At 44.4% G+C, this 23,691-nt stretch overlaps 1 protein-coding gene across 2 annotated transcripts in view; it reads left to right on the top strand.

Moving 5' to 3' along the window:
* Positions 1–527: 527 nt before the first annotated feature.
* Positions 528–23,691, top strand: part of HEATR5A (HEAT repeat containing 5A) — a 68,639-nt gene continuing 45,475 nt past the window's right edge. For both annotated transcript variants that reach the window (XM_073639070.1, XM_073639069.1), the window contains exons 1-14: positions 528–779; positions 6,787–6,998; positions 7,410–7,518; positions 8,478–8,627; positions 9,284–9,446; positions 11,201–11,358; positions 11,452–11,701; positions 17,658–17,813; positions 17,909–18,159; positions 19,268–19,379; positions 21,324–21,476; positions 22,109–22,208; positions 22,441–22,550; positions 22,637–22,800. In XM_073639070.1, coding sequence (XP_073495171.1) covers positions 669–779; positions 6,787–6,998; positions 7,410–7,518; positions 8,478–8,627; positions 9,284–9,446; positions 11,201–11,358; positions 11,452–11,701; positions 17,658–17,813; positions 17,909–18,159; positions 19,268–19,379; positions 21,324–21,476; positions 22,109–22,208; positions 22,441–22,550; positions 22,637–22,800 — 2,199 coding nt within the window. In that variant the 5' untranslated portion in view covers positions 528–668. The remainder of the gene's footprint in view (positions 780–6,786; positions 6,999–7,409; positions 7,519–8,477; positions 8,628–9,283; positions 9,447–11,200; positions 11,359–11,451; positions 11,702–17,657; positions 17,814–17,908; positions 18,160–19,267; positions 19,380–21,323; positions 21,477–22,108; positions 22,209–22,440; positions 22,551–22,636; positions 22,801–23,691) is intronic.

Below are 23,691 nucleotides of genomic sequence, written 5' to 3'. Positions count from 1 at the left end.
ACTGCTACTGCCCCTGCCTCCTCCCAGAAACAAAGTGTCATCATCAGGGAGTACAAGCTGTGGTCACTGCTACTGCCCCTGCCTCCTCCCAGAAACAAAGTGTCATCATCAGGGAGTACAAGCTGTGGTCACTGCTACTGCCCCTGCCTCCTCCCAGAAACAAAGTGTCATCATCAGGGAGTACAAGCTGTGGTCACTGCTGTGGTCACTACTACTGCCCCTGCCTCCTCCCAGAAACAAAGTGTCATCATCAGGGAGTACAAGCTGTGGTCACTGCTGTGGTCACTACTACTGCCCCTGCCTCCTCCCAGAAACAAAGTGTCATCAGTGAAGTTGGTTTCAGTATATTTTCATTCGGTTTCATTTTTCAGTACATTATATGGTAAAATGAATGGATTCATTCCAAACTACAACTTGTCCAAAAATATAACCCTGAAAATGGGGAACTGATTGTATTTGTGAGGCCCTCCTCCTGGATCAGCCCCTCTCTGTGATCCGCTCATACTGCCTGCTCACTGCTCACATCGACGGCATCGGCGCTCCGCAGGTCACATAGCCGAGCGTTCAGAATGACAGGTCGTGTAGACGATTGCCGATAACAAGGACTGGCGGCCCCAGCTGACCGCCGAGCACGGCTCAGATGTGACATTACGGAAACGGAGGCAGAAATGGAGCGGCTTGTGCTTCTGGATGTGGCCGGGCTGGAAGAACCTCAGCGGGGTCTACATGTACTAGAATGGCTGCGTTATCTGCGGAGGACGCTGCCCGTCACCGCCCGGGTAACCGAAGGGGGAGTCTGTATACAAGAGAGTACGGGGGACAGGATGGGTCATAGCTACGTTATCCCAGTAAGGAGGGCGGTGGTGGTGTGTGGTGCTGGCTGGAGGCTGTCACCCACATAGCTCAGGGGTAGCTGTGAACAACTACAACTCCCAGCATGCTTGGAGTGGTAGTGTCATAGTAGCTGGGGTTACAAGAACTGATGCTGGAGGTTCCCCAGAACTCTGTGCCCACCTGGGAGCTGCTAGGTACCACTGGGGGTTGTGGTGCAGCATCAGGAGCGAGGTGGTGACGCTGTGTATTCATCCAGAGTCCGATCTGTGCACCTTCCAGGTGATGGCGCTTCCTCCACGTCATCTATGTACTTGTTGGACCCAGTTCACACTTGTCGTCCAAGTGAAACAAATCCAGAAAACAAAAAAGTTAAAACAACGCCGTGTGATGCATGTGTTTTCCATAGATTTCACTTAAAAAAAAACAAAAACACAACTTTATTTTTTAGCTGAGCAAAAAAGTTGCGTCTGCCACAGATTGCTGACAGATCCGTTTGTTACATCGTTGAAGTCAATGTGGCCAGAGCAGTTATAAAGTGCATCAGTTTTTCTTTATTATTTTTTTCAATCGTGCGATTACTGGATGTGTTATCTCGGCTGGGTAGGATTAGGCGGATCACTGGAATGAAATGGAGGGGCTGCTATTTCACACTCTAAGGCTACATTCACATGTCCAGTAATCATCAGTTAGAACGGATCCAGCAGCGATCCATTGTGCAGACAACTTTTTTTTTTTTTTTTTTTTTTTTTAACATTGAAGTCTATGGAAAACAAATCCAATAAGTAGCATTCCATCAGTGTCCCATTTAATAAGAATCTGTTATTACAGAATATATCTGCCGGACCCCGGAGTTGCCACTCTCCTCCTGCAAAAAGATTGAGAGAAACGTAATATGGCAGGAAGCTGCAAAATTTTCGCACAGATAGGCACGTGCCAACAATTCCAATTTTTATGCCAAAAATCTGGTGTAAATTGGTTAAGAAATTACAAAAGTTCTAAAAGTTATCCCCCACTTTATTTGTTAAACTTGATGTTCTTGTTCAACTGTATTAAAGAAAATGTCCGGTGCCGCTCACATCCACTCCATGGAACTTGCAGACTGCGGTTACTTTTTTTTTTTTTAGCCATGAGATCTCTGATTATGGGCACACTGGGCATGTGTGCAGTATGACACACTGGGCATGTGTGCAACAGTGTAAGGAGAATACAAATGAGGCATGCACTGAAGAATTGGGAAAGTAGATTGTAGGGGTTCACGCTCTCTGGTAGATATTAGGTAGCGTTCACACAGGCAATGCAGTTTTGGTCCAGAAACGTGCAGTTTTTATTGCTTTTCGCAGGTTGCCCAGCACTAAAGCAAACTCCTCAACATAAATCCCTAGCCTTGTCCAGGCGCTAACTAAACGAAATACACCCTGGCTACTCACACACGGCTGAGCTTGCCCCAGCTTGGTCACACAAAACAGCTATGGTCCATAGCAACCACTGATACTTGCGGTTTTCTGAACACGGCCTGTGCAGACTCTTCCCAGGGAGGTACTCTGGCCTCTGCTACATCTAGCATACTGACTGACTCCCCCAGTCATCCCATCCAGAGAGAGAACCCAGCATATCTCTCATCTACAGCTCACCTTTTGGCTGGATACCCCCCCGCGGCACACTCGACTCTGCTTCTTAGAGAAATGCTGCAGGTGCTTTCCTAATAAAGACCATGCAGAGCTGGGATTTAAGCCTGTCCTTCCCAGCTATGCTACAAGATTTTAACTAGAGGAAAGATAAGGGACAGTAATGATTTTACTTTGCAATTTGACAATCACTCTGGTTTATCTATCATATACTGTGGGTACGGAAAGTATTCAGACCCCTTAAAATTTTTCACTCTGTTTCAGTGCAGCCATTTGGTAAATTCTAAAAAAAAAGTTCTTTTTTCTCATTAAAGTACACTCTGCACCCCATCTTGACTGAAAAAAAAGATGTACAAATTTTTGCAAATGTATTAAAAAAGAAAAACTGAAATATCACATGGTCATAAGTATTCAGACCCTTTGGTCAGTATTGAGTAGAAGCACCCTTTTGAGCTAGTACAGCCATGAGTCTTTTTGGGAATGATGCAACAAGTTTTTCACATGTGGATTTGGGGATCCTCTGCCATTCTTTCTTGCAGATCCTCTCCAGTTCCATCATGTTGGATGGTGAACGTTGGTGGACAGCCATTTTCAGGTCTCTCCAGAGATGCTCAATTGGGTTTAGGTCAGGGCTCTGGCCGGGCCCGTCAAGAATGGTCACAGAGTTGTTCTGAAGCCACTCCTTTGTTATTTTAGCTGTGTTCTTATCGTCATTGTCTTGTTGGAAGGTGAACCTTCAGCCAAGTCTGAGGTCCAGAGCACTCTGGAAGAGGTTTTCAGCCAGGATATCTCTCTACTTGGCCGCATTCATGTGTTCTTCAATTGGAACCAGTCGTCCTGTTCCTGCAGCTGAAAAACACCCCCATAGCATGATGCTGCCACCACCATGTTTCACTGTTGGGATTGTATTGGGCAGGTGATGAGCAGTGCCTGGTTTTCTCCACACATACCGCTTAGAATTATCACCAAAAAGTTCTATCTTCGTCTCATCAAACCAGAGAATCTTATTTCTCATAGTCTGGGAGTCCTTCATGTGTTTCTGAGCAGGCTTTCATATGTCTTGCACTGAGGAGAGGCTTCAGTCAGGCCACTCTGCCATAAAGGTCCGACTTGTGGAGCGCTGCAGTGATAGTTGACTTTGTGGAACTTTCTCCCATCTCCCTGCTGCATCTCTGGAGCTCAGCCACAGTGATCTTGGGGTTCTTCTTTACCTCTCTCACTAAGGCTCTTTTCCAACGATTGCTCAGTTTGGCTGAACGGCCAGGTCTAGGAAGACTTCTGTGGTCCCAAACTTCTTCCATTTAAGGATTATGGAGGCCACTGTGCTCTTAGGAACCTTGAGTAATACATAAATTCTTTTATAACCTTTGCCAGATCTGTGCCTTGCCACAATTCTGTCTCTGAGCTCCTTAGGCAGTTCCTTTGAGCTCATGATTCTCATTTGGTCTGACATGCACTGTGAGCTGTGAGGTGTTATATAGACAGGTGTGTGCCTTTCTAAATCAAGTCCTATCCGTTTAATTAAACACAGTTGGACTCCAATGAAGGAGTAGAACCATCTCAAGGAGGATCACAAAGAAATGGACAGCATGTGACTTAAATAGGAGTGTCTGAACAAAGAGTCTGAATACTTATGAACATGTGATATTTCAGTTTTTCTTTTTTCATAAATTTGCAAAAATTTCTACATTTCTGTTTTTTTTTCAGACAAGATGGGGTGCAGAGTGTACTTTAATGAAAAAAAATGAACTTTTTAGAATTTACCAAATTGCTGCAATGAAAAAAAGAGTGAAACATTTAAAGGGGTCTGAATACTTTCCGTCCCCACTGTATCTTACTTTTCTCTGGTGCTTGCTAAAATGTTGCATATTAACATAGCCTTATTGTTTATTGACTGAAAGGATGACCACATTTTTGCATATCTTTTCGATGGTAAATTAAGGAGAAGTAAAGCTGTATTAAATGGGTTTTTGTGGGACTATAATGGCAGGGGTAGACCACTGTAGATTCTCTCATCTGGGCCGAGTATGCATATTACACACTGATCAGACTCTAATCAAAGTTTGATCAAAGTGATCACATTGTGATCCGATTCTCTTGGATGAGGAGAAAATGTAGAATTTTTTTTTTTTTGCATCACCTCCATTCTGTCAGTCCATGGAAATCGGATTGCACTCAGATGTCATCTGAGTGCAGTCTGGTAGTGTCCTTGGACTCGTTGACTTGCATGGCCAAGTGCGATGCGAATATTGGATCAAATTCGGGCATGCGTCGATTTTTGTTTCTCGGACAGAGCCTGTCGGAGGAAAAAAAATTGCTGCAAAACACGGGACCATAGACTAACATTGGTCCGAGTGCGATCCGATGTTTTGTTGGATCGCACTCGGACTGAAAATACGCTCATCAGCACGAGCCTTAAGGCCACGGCTCCACTATCAGTATTTGGTCAGTATTCGGTCAGTATTTTTTTCTCAGGAGTAGGAGCCAAAATCTGGTAAGGAACAATCAGAGAAAAGGTATAATAGAAACAAGTCACCAATTCTGCATTTATCACCCACTCCTGGTTTTGGCTCCCACTCCTGAGAAAAAATACTGACCGAATACTGACCAAATACTGATAGTGGGGCCGTGGCCTTAGACTGATAACCCCCAATATTGCAGATATTATCATAAAATGATTGACATTTCTTAAATACGAGTTTTCCCAACGTTCATAAGGAGAGCGGACACCCTGACCATTCTATTCTGATGAGTTTATTACGGAACTCCAGCAAATGTTATCATTAAATAGAAATATATTGATCTATAATAATATTCGTGTGAGGAAAATCAGTATCCACAGCTACACAATATCCCCGACTGCTCCATCATACCACTGGGAGATAACTTACTCTTTCAATTCAGAATCCACAAACAGTGGGCTGTAGGGGACGCCACAAAAATATAACTTTTGTAGTCCATTGAGTTTTTGCAGCTACAGGGGCCTACACCCATAGAATCCTTAGCCAACCAATAATTTTTAACTCTGTTATCCGGTCACAAGATATTGATGACTTATCTTTGGGTAATGGGGTACAACACCCGGAACCCCAAAAATTGGCTATTATAAGCTCCGACGGCGATCGGATGAAAACTCATGGAGCAGTGCAGCTCGGTACGGGGTGCAACTCAGTATGGGGCGCAGCTCTATGCACTGCACAGCTGGGTATGGGCTGCAGCTCAGTACGGGGCGCAGCTCCATGCACTGCACAGCTCGGTACGGGGTGCAGCTCAGTATGGGGCGCAGCTCTATGCACTGCACAGCTGGGTATGGGCTGCAGCTCAGTACGGGGCGCAGCTCCATGCACTGCACAGCTCGGTATGGGGTGCAGCTCAGTATGGAGCGCAGCTCTATGCACTGCGCAGCTCGGTATGGGCTGCAGCTCAGTACGGGGCGCAGCTCCATGCACTGCGCAGCTCGGTATGGGGTGCAGCTCAGTATGGGGCGCAGCTCCATGCACTGCGCAGCTCGGTATGGGGTGCAGCTCAGTACGGGGCGCATCTCCATGCACTGCGCAGCTCGGTATCGGGTGCAGCTCAGTACGGGGTGCAGCTCCATGCACTGCGCAGCTCGGTATGCGGTGCAACTCAGTATGGGGCGCAGCTCCATGCACTGCGCAGCTCGGTATGCGGTGCAACTCAGTATGGGGCGCAGCTCTATGCACTGCGCAGCTCGGTATGGGGTGCAGCTCCGTATGGGGCGCAGCTTCATGCACTGCGCCGCTCGGTATGCGGTGCAACTCAGTATGGGGCGCAGCTCTATGCACTGCGCAGCTCGGTATGGGGTGCAACTCAGTATGGGGCGCAGCTCTATGCACTGCGCAGCTCGGTATGGGGTGCAGCTCAGTATGGGGCGCAGCTCCATGCACTGCGCCGCTCGTTATGGGGTGCAGCTCAGTACGGGGCGCATCTCCATGCACTGCGCAGCTCGGTATGGGGTGCAGCTCAGTACGGGGCGCAGCTCCATGCACTGCGCAGCTCGGTATGCGGTGCAACTCAGTATGGGGCGCAGCTCTATGCACTGCGCCGCTCGGTACAGTGCACAGCAGCAGCTTTTGGGTAATGCAGAACAGCTCCTATTCACTTCAATGGGCCAGGTGTCGATCATAATGACCTAGCTTTAGGATAGGTCATCAGTGACGCAGTCCTGCACATCCCCTTTAGGGTGTCTTAAATTTTGTATAAGCTTGTATGTATTTCTGACCGATTGGCTGTAGAATATGGTTATTCTTTGCAGACATTATTAGATTTGCTCATTAATTCATTGAAATCTGTGTTTTGTTTTCAGGCTGCAGTAAAACAGAATCAAAAGCAGTTGGTGGAGCAGTTGACCTTGCTAATGATGGGGTCTCCGGGTCCCCCAGTCCGTCAGCTGCTGGCTCACAATCTGGCCGTGGTTTACAGCACAGGAGACACTTTCTGTGTGTATGAGACTATTGATAAATGCAATGAGCTGATCCGCAGCAAGGACGACTCTCCCAGCTACCTCCCAAACAAGCTGTATGTATCCCTGGGTCCTGAAACCTATCTTTATTGTGTGACTACGCCATTTGTGTTGTGTTCTCTTTGGCATACAATTTTTTTTTTTCCCCTTTTAACTTTTTAGTACTTTACATTTTCAATATTCCACACTAAAAACAGAAAATTGAATAAAGTCGTTCAGACGTGCTGATTTCAGCGGGATGGGGGGAGGAGTTCTCCCGACAGTTGATGTTGATGGACAGAAATATCGAGCTCTTGGAATTCTGTCTCCGATCCTTTTGTTCGGCGAGGATATAAGTTGCCGCCAGATGATTGTTCTCTTCTAGAGACAGCAGGAACGTGGAGCATTCCAGTGCAGCTATCTAATGTGTATGGCCGGCTTTAGTGTCTGCCATCAATATGAAAATGCCCTTTGCTCTTTCATTGCAGTGCTGCTGTTGCGTGTCTTGGGTCACTTTACCATAAGTTGGGTCGTCTTTTAGGAAGCACATTCAATGACACTGTCAGCAACCTACTTAAAGTTCTGCGAAGTGCGGAGGTGAGTAATAGAGTTTGTACAACCAGAACAACCCCGTTAAGTGATGCAGACTTTATGCCGATCTTACTGGGATATATCAAAAGACTGACCTTCACTTCCAGACAGAAAACGGGTGTGTACAGGTGCTTACTAAGAGTAGCCATCTCCATATATAACCAACAAATAAAGTTGCACTCTGTAACACTATAGCATGCAAACAGAAAACTGGTGCAACTTTATTTGTTGGTTATATATGGAGATGGCTACTCTTATTAAGCACCTGTACACACCTGTTTTTTGTTTGGAAGTGACTGTCAGTCTTTTGATATTTATACATAGGCCCTCTGACTAAGCACTCCACCCATCAGCCTATGGCGGTTTTATTCACAGCAGGATCCTATCTACCCATATAAATGTAGGCGATCAGCCCAGGAGAGATATCATATTAGGTTAGGTTCCCAGCAAAGAGGATCACCTTGTCGTTGGCTGCTAGGCACACATGAATTGTCCAAATTATGCGCTAAGTATCTTAATTTTTTCCTATTTTCTAGAGCAGTAATGCAATTCCAATTTCATATACTTCATGTTTGCATGCTATAGCGTTACATAGTACAGCTTTATTTCTTACTTATTGGGATATATGCCACCACATCCACATTTTTTAATTAAAAGCAACATCCGGCAGCATCCAGTTCTTCTGTACCTGCCATAAAGTAAAAGATCATCATTCAAAATCTGTTTTTGCCCTGGATATAAGGTGCTGGTCAGCAGCTATGGAGTTCAAAGATCATTGTAATACACTTCCAAAACCACGTCTCCAGATGGAGAAGCATTGCAGTGGAAATGATCCATGCATTCGTGAATTTCTTTGCAGGAACAACATATTCTGAGTTCTATAAGACACTCCACCTTTGTTGTGTTATGGTAAAATATATTAGGGACTTAGATTAAAAGCCGGTATCATATTTTCTCTTCTGCAGTCTCAGGGACGCACTGAGATAATGCTGAGTCTGGAAAGGATAGTGGCTGGACTTGGATCCTCTGCCTCATCCTGTCACCGGGACATCTACAAGGCAGCCCGCTCATGTCTGACAGATCGGTCCATGTCTGTGCGCTGCGCAACTGCACAGGTAACTGTACCTCTAAGTAGTGAGGAGCGCAAGTGCTCATTATTCGAGTGTGCCGAGGGTGCTCGGGTATGCACCGCTGGGTGCTCAAGTGACATGTTCGAGTCCCCGCGGCTGCATGTTTCGTGGCTGTTAGACAGCCACAATACATGTGTAGATTGTCTGACATACACGGGAAATGGCCACATGTTTTTGAAGCATGTGGCCGCGGGGATTTGAACATGTCACTCGAGCACCTGCGATACCCGGTGCACTCCTGAGCACCCTCGGCAAACTTGAGTAGCGAGCACTTGTGCTCTTCACTGATCCATAGATAATATTTCACGTCTGCTGTTCTTTTAAACCCTGGCTCGCACTTGTCAGTAAGTACTGCCATTTTTACTGGAAGAAAAAGCAAATGGTGTATAATTTTTCCGAGTAAAGTGCTGGCCTCCCAAATTGGATCTATTCCAGCCAATGGGGTCAGCATTGCACCGTTTGTTGCTCGTAGGACAGATCAGCTTCTTGCGGTTGTTCCCATTCTCCTTTTCTACAACTGAGCAGAAAGACAGAACACCAAATCTTAATGTGAACCTTGTCTTGAGGTTTTTCCCGTGGGTCTGTCTCGTAAAGATATGGGTGCATGTCGTTCTAATTGCTTCCCACAATCCTCTCTGCAGTGTCTACTGGCTCTTCAAAATGAAGCCTCTTTCATGTCAGGCTCCGACCTTGAGAGCTTGGTCTCTCTCTGCTTCAAAGCCTTTGAAGGAAGCGGCTACGAGGTGCGTTTGGGAGTCTCTCGCCTTTTGGGAAAGGTTCTCGCAAGGGCTGTGCATGGAACATGTGAGTGATACGTCTGGGTATTGGGGTTCACCGTCTGTAATTCTGTCTTGTATGTTCATCATTATGGAGTGTATGTTATAGATCTTGACTATAAATCCACCTCCAACTTTAAATGTAACTGTGCATTTCTAATGTATGGTCACCATAACGAATGTCCTCATTTCTGCTACCACTGCCTTCATCTGTCAGATCCGCACCCCCATCTGTCATCTTCCCCAAAATGGCTTCCCCAGAGACTTGGAAGCGATTGTGAAAAGTCTAAACCGCGCCCGTATGATCTTTCTTTTGTTTTGGGATGGAGAAGTGCCCATCCTTATGCCGAGAACAGGCAGGGAAGGGTTAGATCAGACTTTTGGTGAAGCATAAAATGTATCCCGATCTGACTGACGGAGGCAGCGACCGTAGTACAGAGGCCGTTGGAGGCGGTGACTGCACATGTATGGTCACATTTGATGATGGTGTTGGAAGGTCACTTCAGTCATACCCTCTCCTTCAGTGACATCTGCAGCTGCCTCTGTAATACTTCTTGCAGATTTAGAAAAAAAGGAGGGTTAAAACGATAAATCTGAAGCTTTGTAAAGTCCTAAAATTTAGGCACTCGGAGTTGAACCTAAATTTTGCAACTTTTAGCATCTTCACGCCAGTTTCTGGGATGGAGGGGGCATGACACCACCTCGTGTAATTCATAATGCGCTGTGGCGTTCCCTACGCCAGGACCTAACTAGAGTAAGATTTCTGGTGCACGCCACTCATCAGACGCTCCAGATTCGTATATTGCATTAATCAGGAGCATCTGACTCCAACATGTCCCCTCATCAAGACCCTCATGAACACCGCTGGCCCTGATGAATGGCGTCCATAGTGTATAGCAGCATGGTAGTGCACACGCTGCCATGTTTAGAGTGCAGCACTTGGAGCTTGTATGTGTTTGCATTGCACTAATGCTGCTTTACACTGTGGCTTTCATGAAGATGGAATAGACTTATTGCTTTAAATGGAATGTTGGTTTTTATTTTTTAATGTTTTTTTTGTTTTTTTTTACTTAAAACATGAGAAATTTTACAATTTCCACCTTGGCCGCTGGTTTATTTTAGTCTCTTAACTTCCTGTTCTTATGTAAAGACTTTTAAGAAGTCTCATTATCATCAGAGGCGAGGGGACAATGGCAGGTAACACCTCTGTACACAGCTGATAGCACAGGATCCACTATTCACAACTGGCGGTGTCACCGCTGACCCTGCTCCTTTTTCCTCCTACCTTCATAATAACTTTTGCGCACACTCATGAGACGCTTCAATGGAAAAGATGGGATCTGAGATGATCTATTGCTGCTAATGTACATGTGGATTTAATGAAAGAACAGGAAGGACAAGTCTTTAATAGCCCCGGAAACCAGTCTTCTCATTTTATTTTTTTTATGTGGATTGTAATATAAAAATGCATTACCAATCGTAAGACAAAACTAACATAAAAGCTGAATTAAGCAGTAGGTCTGATGACAAATTCCCTTTAACCCCCGGATGCCGGACCCATTTATGTTTTCTTAAAACTTTACTGACATCTAGCCAGAGGCTCCATCGCACTTCTGACTCGGACCACCATAAGATTGTGCTGGTAGAGTCACCGGCTGGGGCCTTTCATTGGGAATTGTGAGATATTTCCATTTTATTTGTAGTCTAATTTTGTGTGATGTTATCAGTTCTTCCTTTTTAGCCTATGATCTGGTTTGCAGTAAATGTTTTTTGTTCTCACAGCCCCCTCAAGGCAAAGCGCACGTAGAATATCACTGGAGGAAGCTCTTGGCCTGTTGTCTACGGGATTCTTCCGTGGCAATTCTGGCTTTCTGCGAGGTGGTGGAGACATGCTGGGAGGAAGCAGTACTACTCGCCATGTGCGGCTGGGGGCTACTCAGGTACTTATGGATTAAAATCCTTAACATTCAGCAGGAAGATTAAATGTTGAGCATATATATAATTTTGTAGTTCTCTAAATTTTTTATCCATAGGCATACATTATTTTTATCAGTACGCTTGGAGGCCATTGGTTATCCAGAAATGTCCCGGTACTCGTGACTCATCTCTTGGACATTGTGTCCCATCAAAAGACCACGCCGAAAGCAGTAGAGGCCGCTTGTACGCGACGCTGCGTCTCCTACATCCTCAGCTCCACTTTAGGGGAACTCCTGGGAGAGAAGGCTCAGCTGGAGGCTGCCCGAGAGATGTGTGAAATCATAAAAAAGCTCATGAGATCAGTGGGTATGTGGTCAGTTCATCTTCTCATCACTCATCTTTCACTTTCTGTGACATCAAATTGCTTTGCAATTTATGGATTAAAGGGGTTGAACCCTACTGTACAAACAAACACAACTCGACTATCTCATTTTTCATGTTAGTTTTGTTGCTTACAGCACAAGACGGCAGCCGTTCTCAATGTTTCCCCTGGTGGAAAACCCCTTCTTAAATCCTGCTGTACCACAAATAAAATAAAACCACCTACCTCTCAACAACAGTGAGGTCCCAGAGATAAGTATGCGTTGTTGTTTTATTTGTGGCACTGCAGCATTTAAGAAGGGGTTGTCAAGTAGGGGAAACATTGAGAGAACGGCTGCCGTTTTGTGCTGTAAGCAACAAAACTGTAACATGCAGATATCGGAGTAAAGAACAAAACGTGGAGCACTTCTGATCAACTCCTCTTTTAGTTTTAGAAAAAAATATCAAGGACTACATCAATCTGCCCTGTGTGAAGCCGGTCCCAAGACTAGCAATATTCATTTTACCCTATAACACCTGTTGTGTATCTGCAGCACAGAGCAGATTTCCCAGGGGATAATCTACAAAATCCAGTAGCAGCGATATGGAGGAGAATTAGCAGACCACTTGTTTTTGGAAGTGCATTGAGCTGTAGGTTGGATTGCTGCTAAAGGGAAAAAAAACTCTTTGAGGCTATGTGCCCACGATGCAGAAATGAAGCAGAAAATTTCTGCAGCATTTCTGCATCTCCCTGGCAGAAAAAACGCATGCGGATTGTACATGCGTTTTTCCTGCGAAATACATGTGGATTCACATGCGTTTCCGCATGCGGATTGACAAGCGCTTTCCAAGCGATTTTAGCATCACTTGGAAAGTGCTTGTCAACTAGGTCACACTATATAAATCCATGCAAACAGCATGGATTTATATAGTGTGACCCGAGAGAATGGTTAAAAATAAAAAAATAAACCCATACTTACCTTCCGATGGCCCGGCGTGTGTTGCTGCGCTCCTTCATGGCTGCCAGCTGATCGCGGGACACTGCACTGAAAGACCTGCCGTCACATGACTGTGACGTCACCGCAGGTCCTTCAGTCCTGCCCGCAAGCACAGGGAAAGAGACCGGGGGCCGTCGGAAGGTGAATATAATCTTTATTTTTATTTTATTCTTGTTTTTACAGTTTCTATGGTACCTGGGTGTGGAGGAGAGTCTTCTCTTCTCCACATTCGGGTACCATCCGCACATTAGAACGCGCCAATTATGCAAGTACAGATGCAGGCTTGCGGAATTGGCGCGTTCTAATGCAAGTCAATGGCGGCGAAAACGCAGGGCTTCCGCAAAATAATTGGTAGTGCTGCGTTTTTTTTCCGCAATGATAATGCGCAGCGGAAATTTCCGCAGCATGTGCACAGCACATGCGGATTATCATTGGAGAACATTGCTGCCCTTCTACCATGTGTTTTTAATGCGTTTCCGCAGCTGCAAAAACGCTGCGGAAACGCATTAAAGACGCATCGTGGGCACACAGCCTAAATCTTCTTCCTTAGTGAGTGTGAACGAACTAAGTGTGACCGGAGCGTAAGTGCAAACGCAAGTAAGTGTGTGACTTGTGATTCAGTGACTTTGGATTCAGGTAGTTTGGAAGGGAGGAATTTGGACTGAATTGCTGTCTGTATTTTATTAATTCTTTACATTTCTTTTTGCTTAACATTTCTGTCTAGTGCAATCCCCATTAGGAAATGAGCTTCATTATTGACAATGCTATCCAGTGTACATCTTGCCACATGTATGCAATCCTTGAACAGCCGGTCGTGGGTGCATACTGCTGTGTGAGATGTGAGCATGTTGTGTGTTTGGAAGCCCAGGTACTGTATCTAAATGAGCAGCTGGCAACAGTGAGATCCCTAGACAATATGGAAAGGAGTCTGCTGCTTACTGAACAGCTGCTCACTGGGGTAGATGTGGGGGAGAGTGGTAGTCGGGAGCTGCAGGACAGTGAGACAGCTAGGTGGGTGACAGTTAGAAGGGTGGTAGAGGGAAGAGTGCCAGGGAGGCTAGTCCTGAGCTGGCACACACCAATAAGTTTGCAAAGTTGGCAGATGAGGGGGGTGTCTGTACAGGGGTAGCACTGCTGCAGCAAGGATGTCCTCTGAAAGATGCAGGAGTAGTATCAACTCCAGTAAGGGGGGAAATAGGAGAGCAGGGCAGGCCAGGCAGGTGCTGGTAGTGGGGGACTCAATTATTAGGGGAACAGATAGGGCAATCTGTCACAAAGTCAGGGATCATCGAACAATGTGCTGCCTACCTGACGCTCTCGTCTGGCACATCGCTGATCGGGTTGACAGATTACTGGGAGGGGCTGGTGAGGACCCAGCGGTCATGGTGCACATTGGCACAAATGACAAAGTTAGAGGTAGGTGGAAGGTCCTTAAAGATTATTTCAGGGAATTAGGCTGCAAGCTTAAAGCAAGGACCTCCAAGGTGGTATTCTCTGAAATACTGCCTGTACCACTTGCCATGCCAGAGAGGCAATGGGAGATTAGGGAGATAAATAAGTGGCTCAAGAACTGGTGTAGGAAGGAGGGATTTGGGTTCCTGGAGAACTGGGCTGACTTCTCAGTTGGCTACAGACTCTACGCTAGGGACCGGCTGCACCTCAATGGGGAGGGTGCAGCTGTGCTGGGGGAGAAAATGGCTAGAAGGTTGGAGGAGAGTTTAAACTAGGGATTTGGGGGGGGTAGGGTATTCATTTTATAGGTGGGGAAGATAGTGCAGATAGTGACCTGGGCACAAATAAAGAAATTGGGGGTGGGGTTAGAACAGTCAATAAAGTAAGAAGGAATAGAGGTACAGAGAGATACATAAAATGCATGTACACTAATGCCAGAAGCCTCACCAACAAAATGGAGGAATTAGAATTCATTAGAGTCCCTGTGGGTGGAGATAAGGGGAGGGGGAAAAAAATAAAATAATAAATTACTGATAGGGGTTTGTTATAAGACTCCAAAAATAATGGAAGCAGCGGAGAAAATCCTCATAAAGCAAATAGATGAAGCAGCGACTCAAGGAGAAGTCATTATTATGGGGGACTTCAACTACCCTGCAATACATTGGGGGACAGAAACCTGTAGTTCCAGCAAAGGTAATAGTTTTTTGACAACTATTAGAGACAATTACCTTTCACTACTGGTTCAGGACCCAACAAGAAGGGGGGCACTGCTAGACCTAATATTAACCAATAGGCCAGACCGCATATCAAATATACGAGTAGGGGGTCACTTGGGTACTTGGGTAATAGTGATCACAAAATAATAAGTTTTCATGTAACCTTTAATAAAATGTATAGTAGAGGGGTTACAAGGACACTAAACTTCAGGAAGGCAAATTTCCAATGGTTGAGAGATGATCTTAGTGCAATAAACTGGGACGATATCCTGAGACATAAAACTACACAAAGCAAATGGGAGACATTTATTAGCATCCTGAATAGGACCTGTGCACAGTATATACCCTATGGGAATAAACATGCTAGAAATAGGAGGAAACCACTATGGCTAAATAGAGCTGTAAGTGGCGAAATAAGTGACAAAAAGAAAGCATTTAGAGAACTAAAGCAAGTAGGTAGTGATGAGGCATTAAATAAATACAGAAAATTAAATAAATTCTGTAAAAACCAAATCAAGGCAGCAAAGATTGAGGCAGAGAGACTCATTGCCAGAGAAAGTAAAAATAATCCCATAATATTCTTTAACTACATAAATAGTAAAAAACTAAAAAAAGGATAGTGTTGACCCCCTTAAAAATAGTCTGGGTGAAATGGTGGATGAGGAAAAAGCCAAAATGCTAAATTATTTTTTTTCAACCATATTTACACAAGAAAATCGCATGACAGAAAACATGATCAGTGATAACAAAAATTCTCCATTAAATGTCACTTGCTTAACTCAGCAGGAAGTACAGCGGCGTCTAAAAATCACTAAAGTTGACAAATCCCCGGGCCGGGATGGGATACACCCGCGAGTACTGCAGGATTAAGTAACGTCATAGATAGACCATTATTTTTAATCTTTAAATATTCCATAATAACAGGGTCTGTACCACAGGACTGGCGTATAGCAAATGTGGTGCCAATATTCAAAAAGGGGAGAAAAACCGAACTTGGAAATTATAGACCCGTAAGCTTAACCTCTACTGTGGGTAAAATCCTGGAGGGTTTCCTAAGAGATGCTATATAGAGTATCTGAAGAAAAATAACCTCATGACCCAATATCAACATGGGTTTACGAGGGACCGTTCCTGTCAGACTAATCTGATCAGTTTTTATGAGGAGGTAAGTTCCGGACTGGACCAAGGAAACGCAGTGGATGTTGTGTATATGGACTTTTCAAAAGCTTTTGATACGGTTCCACACAAAAGGTTGATACATAAAATGAGAACAATGGGGACAGGGGAAAATATATGTATGTGGGTTAAGAATTGGCTCAGTGATAGGAAACAAAGGGTGGTTATTAATGGAAAACACTCAGACTGGGTCTCAGTTAACAGTGGGGTACCACAGGGGTCAGTATTGGTCCCCCTTCTTTTTAACATTTATTAATGACCTTGTAGGGTGCATACAGAGTAATATTTCAATATTTGCTGATGGCACTAAACTCTGCAGGGTAATCAATACAGAGGAGGACAATTTTATATTACAGGAGGATCTATGTAAACTAGAAGCTTGGGCTGATAAATGGCAAATGAGCTTTAATGGGGATAAATGTAAGGTAATGCACTTGGGCAGAGGAAATAAAATGTATAATTATATGCTTAATTGTAGAACACTGGGCAAAGCTGTAACTGAAAAAGACCTGGGTGTATTGGTGGACGACAAGCTCATGTTTAGTGGCCAGTGTCAGGCAGCTGCTGCAAAGGCAAATAAAATAATGGGATGCATTAAAAGAGGCATAGGTGCTCATGAGGAGAACATAATTTTACCTCTATACAAGTCACTAGTGCGGCCACACTTAGAATACTGTGTACAGTTCTGGTCTCCGGTGTATAAGAAAGACATAGCTGACCTAGAGAGGGTGCAGAGAAGAGCAACCAAGGTTATTAGAGGACTGGGGGGTCTGCAATACCAAGACAGGATATTACACTTGGGGTTATTTACTGTGGAATAAAGAAGGCTTAGGGGTGATCTTATTACTATGTACAAGTATATGAGGGGACAGTACAAAGACCTGTCTACTGATCTTTTTACTCTGAGGCCAGAGACGGGGACAAGGGGGCATCTTCTACGTCTGGAGGAAAGAAGGTTTAATCATAATCATAGACGCGGATTCTTTACTGTAAGAGCAGTGAGACTATGGAACTCTCTGCCGCATGATGTTGTAATGAGTGATTCACTACTAAAATTTAAGAAGGGCCTGGATGCCTTTCTTGAAAAGTATAATATTACAGGTTATATATTCTAGATTCCTTGATAGGGCGTTGATCCAGGGAACTAGTCTGATTGTTGTATGGAGTCGGGAAGGAATTTTTTTCCCCAATGTGGAGCTTAGTGTTTGCCACATGGTTTTTTTTTGCCTTCCTCTGGATCAACATGTTAGGCTATGGGTTGAACTAGATGGATTAGTCTTCCTTCAACCCTAAAAACTATGTTACTATGTTAAATTGGCAGGCGATGTGGATTTTTAAATAGGCACTGTGTCATTTTGATTTGCAGAATTCATTGTGAACTTGCAAATCTTATAGTAAAATCCGCATCAATTCTGCAATCTTCCGCTGACTGGGTACTGGACATTAGTGCGTGCATTTTTATTATAACGTTTGTGAAATAAGTACATAATTATTATATAATTCTGAAAGGGTTATTCAGTAATGTACTTCTGTTTGCGATGTCATGATTTCAGACCCCCTGCTTTGGTGACCTCTATCCCTTTAATTGCATGCTCCTCGTCCTGTTTTATGTCTCATTAGATGCTGTGTTAGGTGACGGTAACATGGAGACCCGATCCTGTCCTACTGACATTACTGCCGGCCAGCATGCATTGGTCTGTGCCCTGCAGGAGCTTGGGGATCTTGTCTTAGGACTGGGTACCACCGCTGCTCCTCTGCTGCGAGACTCCAGCCCTGGTAATCCTTGTGTGTTGGCTAATTTGGTGCTTGTCGTCATGTTTGTCAAGACTAACACCGGATTTCTTCATTGCTGGTTTCCCTCTGTCTTTTAGGGGTCCTGGACACTGTGATCTCTGTAGCCCTCCACCCTAGTCTAGGTGCCCGCTTAGCCTCCTCTTGGTGCCTCCGCTGTGTGGTTGTGTCTCTGCCTTCTCTAGCAGCTCCTCTTTTAGATCGTTGCACGGAGCGCCTGGTAGCACTGAAGTCTTCTCATGAGGCCGTTAGTGGGTACAGCCTGGCAGCAGCTGGCCTGCTTGGCTCCATAAGACTCTGTCCACTTGGTGTGCCACAGGGTAAAGGTAAGGTAGGTATGGCTTACCAAAACGGTGATTGCCACCTAGAACCTCCAGGCTGCATGTATCTATGGGCCATAGGTGTGCTTCAGGCTACACACAACAGCTGCAGTCCTGTGCCAATGTTTCATGTAAAGGGGTCTGTTGTGCACCCGATAGATCGATAAGAAAGGCATGGCAGACAAAACTCAGCTGCAAGTTACATGACTTTACAGAACAGATCACATCTTTAGAATTTAGGCTGAGTGGTGGAGGTCCAACCACTGGGACCCCCAACGATCCCGAGAATAGGACTGTACAGAGATCAGCCTAAATGGAGTGGTACCTGTACAGACACAGCACCGCTCCATTCATTCTGTATCGGACCGCCTGAGATAGCGGTGTATAATGCCCGGCTCTTTCCAGCATTCCTGTGGAGAATGAATGGTGCGCATGTCCAGCAACTACTCCATTCATAATCTCAGGACTTTGTTGCTGGTATCAAATCGGTAAAATTGGGACTAACCAATGAATTGTCAAATTTGTGTAGCCGCAGCCATATCCAAAGTCCATGAACATTAATACGATCTAGAAAAAAGTAATTATTTCAGGCATGGATGTGCTTAAACAAGCAAACCAAAAAAAATGTTGGCATACTCCCCTTCAGCGCTTCTGTGGAACTAGCGCCGGCTCCTCCAGAGGTCTGTTCCTGCTCCAGAAGCATTGTCAGACGACCATAATAATAATATTAGCAAATCCCTCCAGTTAGAAATGTAGTATAGTTCTTCTGATTCGCTATGTCATTTACCCCATGTGCAGGGCATTGCAGTAGCTTAGGCATCCACGGTTTCGACCACTCATGTAGTAACAATTAGTTGCTAGTGGTTGTAACCATGGATACCTAAGCTACTGCAATGCCCTGCATTTGGAGTAAGCGACATAGCAAATCAGATGAACTATACTATATTTCTAATAGGAGGTATTTGCTAATATTATTATTATTATTACACTTAATACATATTGGAATGTTATCTTGGAGATGGGAATACCCCTTTTAAAGTTTAAAAATGTAGTGCACCGCTTTCTGGTGGCCATCGCGTGGCACAATCACATCAAGCTGTCTTATCATGGTTGTTTTAGGTAATAATGAGCTTGGCTGAAGACCTGCTCTGCTCTGCAAACCAAAACAGCCGCCTTTCTATGCACAGGGTACAGGCCGGCTGGCTCCTCATCTCCTCCCTAATGACATTGGGTAAGACTCCTTTACATTATTACAATATGAAGTGCTAACGATTTCTGATCTAGGAGACAAGGCACCCCATTTACAGAGTGAGAACTCATATTTGGGGTGGGAAATGCCCTTGTTTACATTGCAGCATGGCTTATTATGAATTTAGTTTTTCTTTTTGGTCTCATTTGTTTGTTTTTTTAATTATTTTTCATATAGCATCATTACTTTACATATACGCAAATTGCCTCTTCAGAGAGGGAGAGGACTAGAATTCTAGCTCCACTTATTGGAAGCCACGATCCTAAAAGTCAATATGGACCCTTTAATGAGCCTTGTCACATGACTTAGGATAAAAGCCAAAACCAGAATCTTAATTTGCAGACACGGTGTTTCGGGGTATTGCTCCTCATCAGTGCAAAGTATGAGATCTGATTTGGCTAGATGAGAGGCTCTGGACTGGGGTCTAAGAGGTAACGTTTTTCCTTGTGTAGAGTGACAAGCCAGGCCTGGCATGTCAGAGTAAGGAGACTTGTAAGCCATGCATGTTCCTCTGGAAAATTAAATATGCAAATTGTCTGCAAATTTAAATTCTGCTTTGGCTTTTATCCTAATTCATATTGCAAGGCTCGTTAAAGAGTTGCTAATGACTTTCAGGATGCTTTCAAATATGAGGAAAATGGAAAAGAGGCGCCCTCTGTTGTTTACTGCGAGAATTCTCTTCCTAATTTTTATTACATGCATATCCAGTATACAGATGGACAAAACAGACATACGGATAACAAAGTAGATGAAAAATCATCTGTTTTTTTTTCTAGATGGATAATTTTGCATGTGCTCATCTGAGTCGATATAGACTCTTAGGATTTCTGCTTCCAATAGGGGGCGCTATAGAGTTCTTGTCCTCTTCCTCTCTGAAGAGGCAATTTGCATATTTAATTTCCCAGAGGAGCATGCATGGCCTATAGGTCTCCTCACTCTTGGCTTGTCACTCTCCACAAGGAGAAACATTACCCCTTAGTACCTTACATATCAAAATACAGAGAAGTTTTAATTCATAACATAAAGAAATATATAACAAGTATAGTAATTATAAGCTATGAGGAGGCTTTGCAATCTTCAAGGGAAACAGAAAGGAGACAGTAACTGATTGCTCGTTTAGATGAGCCAATAATCACAGAAGAGGGGTTTGTAGGAACGCTCTGTCCCAACTTTCTGCCCATCTAAACGAATGGTCTGAGAAACAAGTAAAATGCTCGTTAGTCTCGTGCCACAATTTTTAAGCCGACTTAAAGATCCATATTGCCAGGAGGCGTTCTCTGTAGGCAATCAGAACGATCAAATTATCGTATCCACAATCACTCTGGGGGCTAATGGCCCTTCTATAGGGGCTGCTTCGGGCTACAGACTAGCTGATCGGGGGTCACTGGCCTGTTTAGACAGAGCAGCGTTCTATATGCACAGAACCATTATTGACGCTCATTCTATGGTTATTGACTCTACTAAGTGGACCATAACAGGCCCATAAATACCTGCCCAGGGGCTTACACATATTCCTGGATCAGTCAGTCTAAGTGGGTAATTATTCTGTAGCTACTGCAAAAACAAAGGCATACCGTATGTGCAACCAGTGCCGGACTGGAGTGCCAAGGGCCCACCAGTAACCAACTGCTGGGCCCCACTTTTCAGCTATATGCAATGTGACATTATCCTAAATCAACAATGAACTGGCAGATTGTTAAATGAGTAATATGCGGCCTTTGTCTGTACATAGCGAAAAGTATATTGTGCCAAATTCTGCTCATATAAGAGCGGGCCCACCGGAGGATTCCCCTGGTCTCCTGTGGGCCAGTCCAAGCCAGTGTTCAACATAAAACTCATATTTTTGCATTCTATTCTAGCAGTTCTGTATTTTTGCCACCACTAGGATATGTTTAATCATACCTGTAATGTTCACCAACTCTCCAGGCCCTGCGATGGTCCAGCCTCATCTGGGACGACTTTTGCTGCTCTGGCAGAGTGTTTTCCCACAAAACCCTAAGGACCTAGACATGGAGCGCAGTAGAGGAGATTCCTTCACCTGGCAAGTAACTTTAGAAGGACGAGCAGGAGCTATGAGTGGTAAGTATATCACTATACGGCCGCCGTCACAGACTGCCATTTCTGAACCATCTGCGGGTCTTCTGACCCGAACCCAACAGGCTCATATATGCCCATAAGAAATCCCGGTCCATACATGAATTATTATACTCGGACATATGAGACCGGCCTGAGAGTGCGACCGCACGTTCGGCCGAAACACTGATGGTCAAATAACTTTCTTTTATATTGTTTGCTGAGGGTGGGCATAGTTTGGGCAGTCGGCCAGGTGGTCTTTCACTAAAAGCAACAGAATACGCTTATTTATGGCGGTCCTGAAGAAGGAGTCGGAGTGACTCTGAAACGCGCTGCCATTAAAACAAAATATTCTGTATCCTATCATGGCTTGACATTTATCCGGCAGCGAAGGATACTTCCATCACCCGTGGAAAATCTTATACACAATACTCTTATTGATACCCATAAATCAATGTGTCCTGGATGGAAGGGATGGGGCCAAGTCTGGAGCTGTGGGGACTCTCTCTGCTTTTTATTGGAGAGTGAGTCCCCCCATAGAAGCATTGCCATTATAGTGGAAATTGTATCTATATGTTATTAATGTATTGTAAAATAAATATTTTTTGCTTGTTATTTCTGTCTTCCCTTTCTCCCAGCTATACAGAGCTTTATGTCCCACTGCGGGGATCTTGTCACGGAAGACGTTTTACTTCGGCTCCTTCCTCCTCTTCCTTTTGCCGTTGCTTTGCTTGCCCAGTAAGTAATAAAAGAACAAATGGTCTACACCCCTTCTCCTAAGAACCCTCCCCATTAACCCTATGTCTTTTGTGCCTCCAATATTAATTAGAGCTCCTATTACTGCAGGCATACACTTCTCATTTGCCCTTATTATTCTAGTCTTTTGAGCCGCCTTCTTCACCCCCTCTATTATTTCTTAATGTGCTGCTGTATTTTATCTTGTTTTTTCTTAAACGTTCTTCCTTTCTAGATTACCCAATCTACAGAAACTTTATGGAAACTCCCTTAAGGCTTGCTCTGTGTTGTACAGACAAAGGCTTTACCAGTTGCTAATTTTGATGCCTCCCAAGTCCTATGAAGGTATGGGGATTTATTGTTACCCTTTATAACAGTGCGATGCTACCTAGTGCATTTAGAGTTGCTGTACTACTCTCCTCTTTTATCAGGAAGCCTTTGTGCAATTATGAAGGAATTGGTTGCAGATCTGTCCTCTCCTGACTACACGCCCAGCGGAGCTGTATTCTTGCTGCCGGCACTTTGTCATCCTGATGACTTGATCCTCTTGGGGCCGTCGCTGCAGGAGAGCGATCACCGAGCTATAGAAGAGCAGGTGATCGTCGTGGGCCTGTGCTATCAAATATCGATTCATTTATGATAGAAACTTAAGTGGGATTTTCTTTGTCAACTTTTTTTAAATTCGCGGTGGCCATGCTAAAAGTAATAAAATGATCTGTCATTTGCTCTCCCCAGGTCCATTACTGCTTCTCTGCTACTGCTCCAGTGATTGTGTACAAGCTGCACTGGGCTCAGCTGTTCTCCTAGTGTAGATAGCATGAACTGCTGAGCTCAGTGATTGACTGCAGCGTTGTTGATGTGACGTTTCATCACTGCAGCTTGTACGCAATAACTTAAGCAGCGGCGGAGACCCAATGTTGGCCCTGTGGAGGGTAAGCACTAGATGACCTTATTATTTTTAGCACGGCCAACAAAAATAAATAAAAAAATTGAAGAAAGAAAACACCTTTTGAAGGGGTTATTTTACTTTTCTCTTCAGGTGCAGTGTGTTTAAAAAAAAAATAAAAAAATCAGCATTTTACTCACCCTCACCTGGTCCAACATTGAGTCTTCGCCGCCGCTGTCTAATGTCTGCAAGGCTGACATCACTGCAATCTGTTAATGAGCTCCGCTGCTCTACCAGAGTAGAGGTCACTGGTTGCTCAGCCGCTGAGCTCACTGATCAGGTGCTGTGATGTGACGTCAGCGCTGCAGACAATAACACACCCCAGCCACCAAGACTCTATGCTGGACCTGGTGAGAGTGAGTAATGCACTTTTTTTTTTTTTTTAAACCAACTGCCTAGGTACAGTGGTTTTCTGAAACCATAAATCCGCTTCAAGCTTTTTTTTTCTCTTCTAAAAAATTAAATCTCTTTCTTGAAACATAACATGTGAGACATTCCCTTTGGGAACATTGAGTCAGTGCACATATAATAGAACCTGTT

This window comes from Phyllobates terribilis, unplaced genomic scaffold (genome assembly GCF_046119375.1).
Source record: "Phyllobates terribilis strain yellow unplaced genomic scaffold, ASM4611937v1 Scaffold_7__3_contigs__length_470593459, whole genome shotgun sequence".
NCBI lineage: Eukaryota > Metazoa > Chordata > Amphibia > Anura > Dendrobatidae > Phyllobates > Phyllobates terribilis.
The sequence above is the reverse complement of the archived record's forward strand: the minus strand, read 5'-3'. Positions and strand labels throughout refer to the sequence as shown.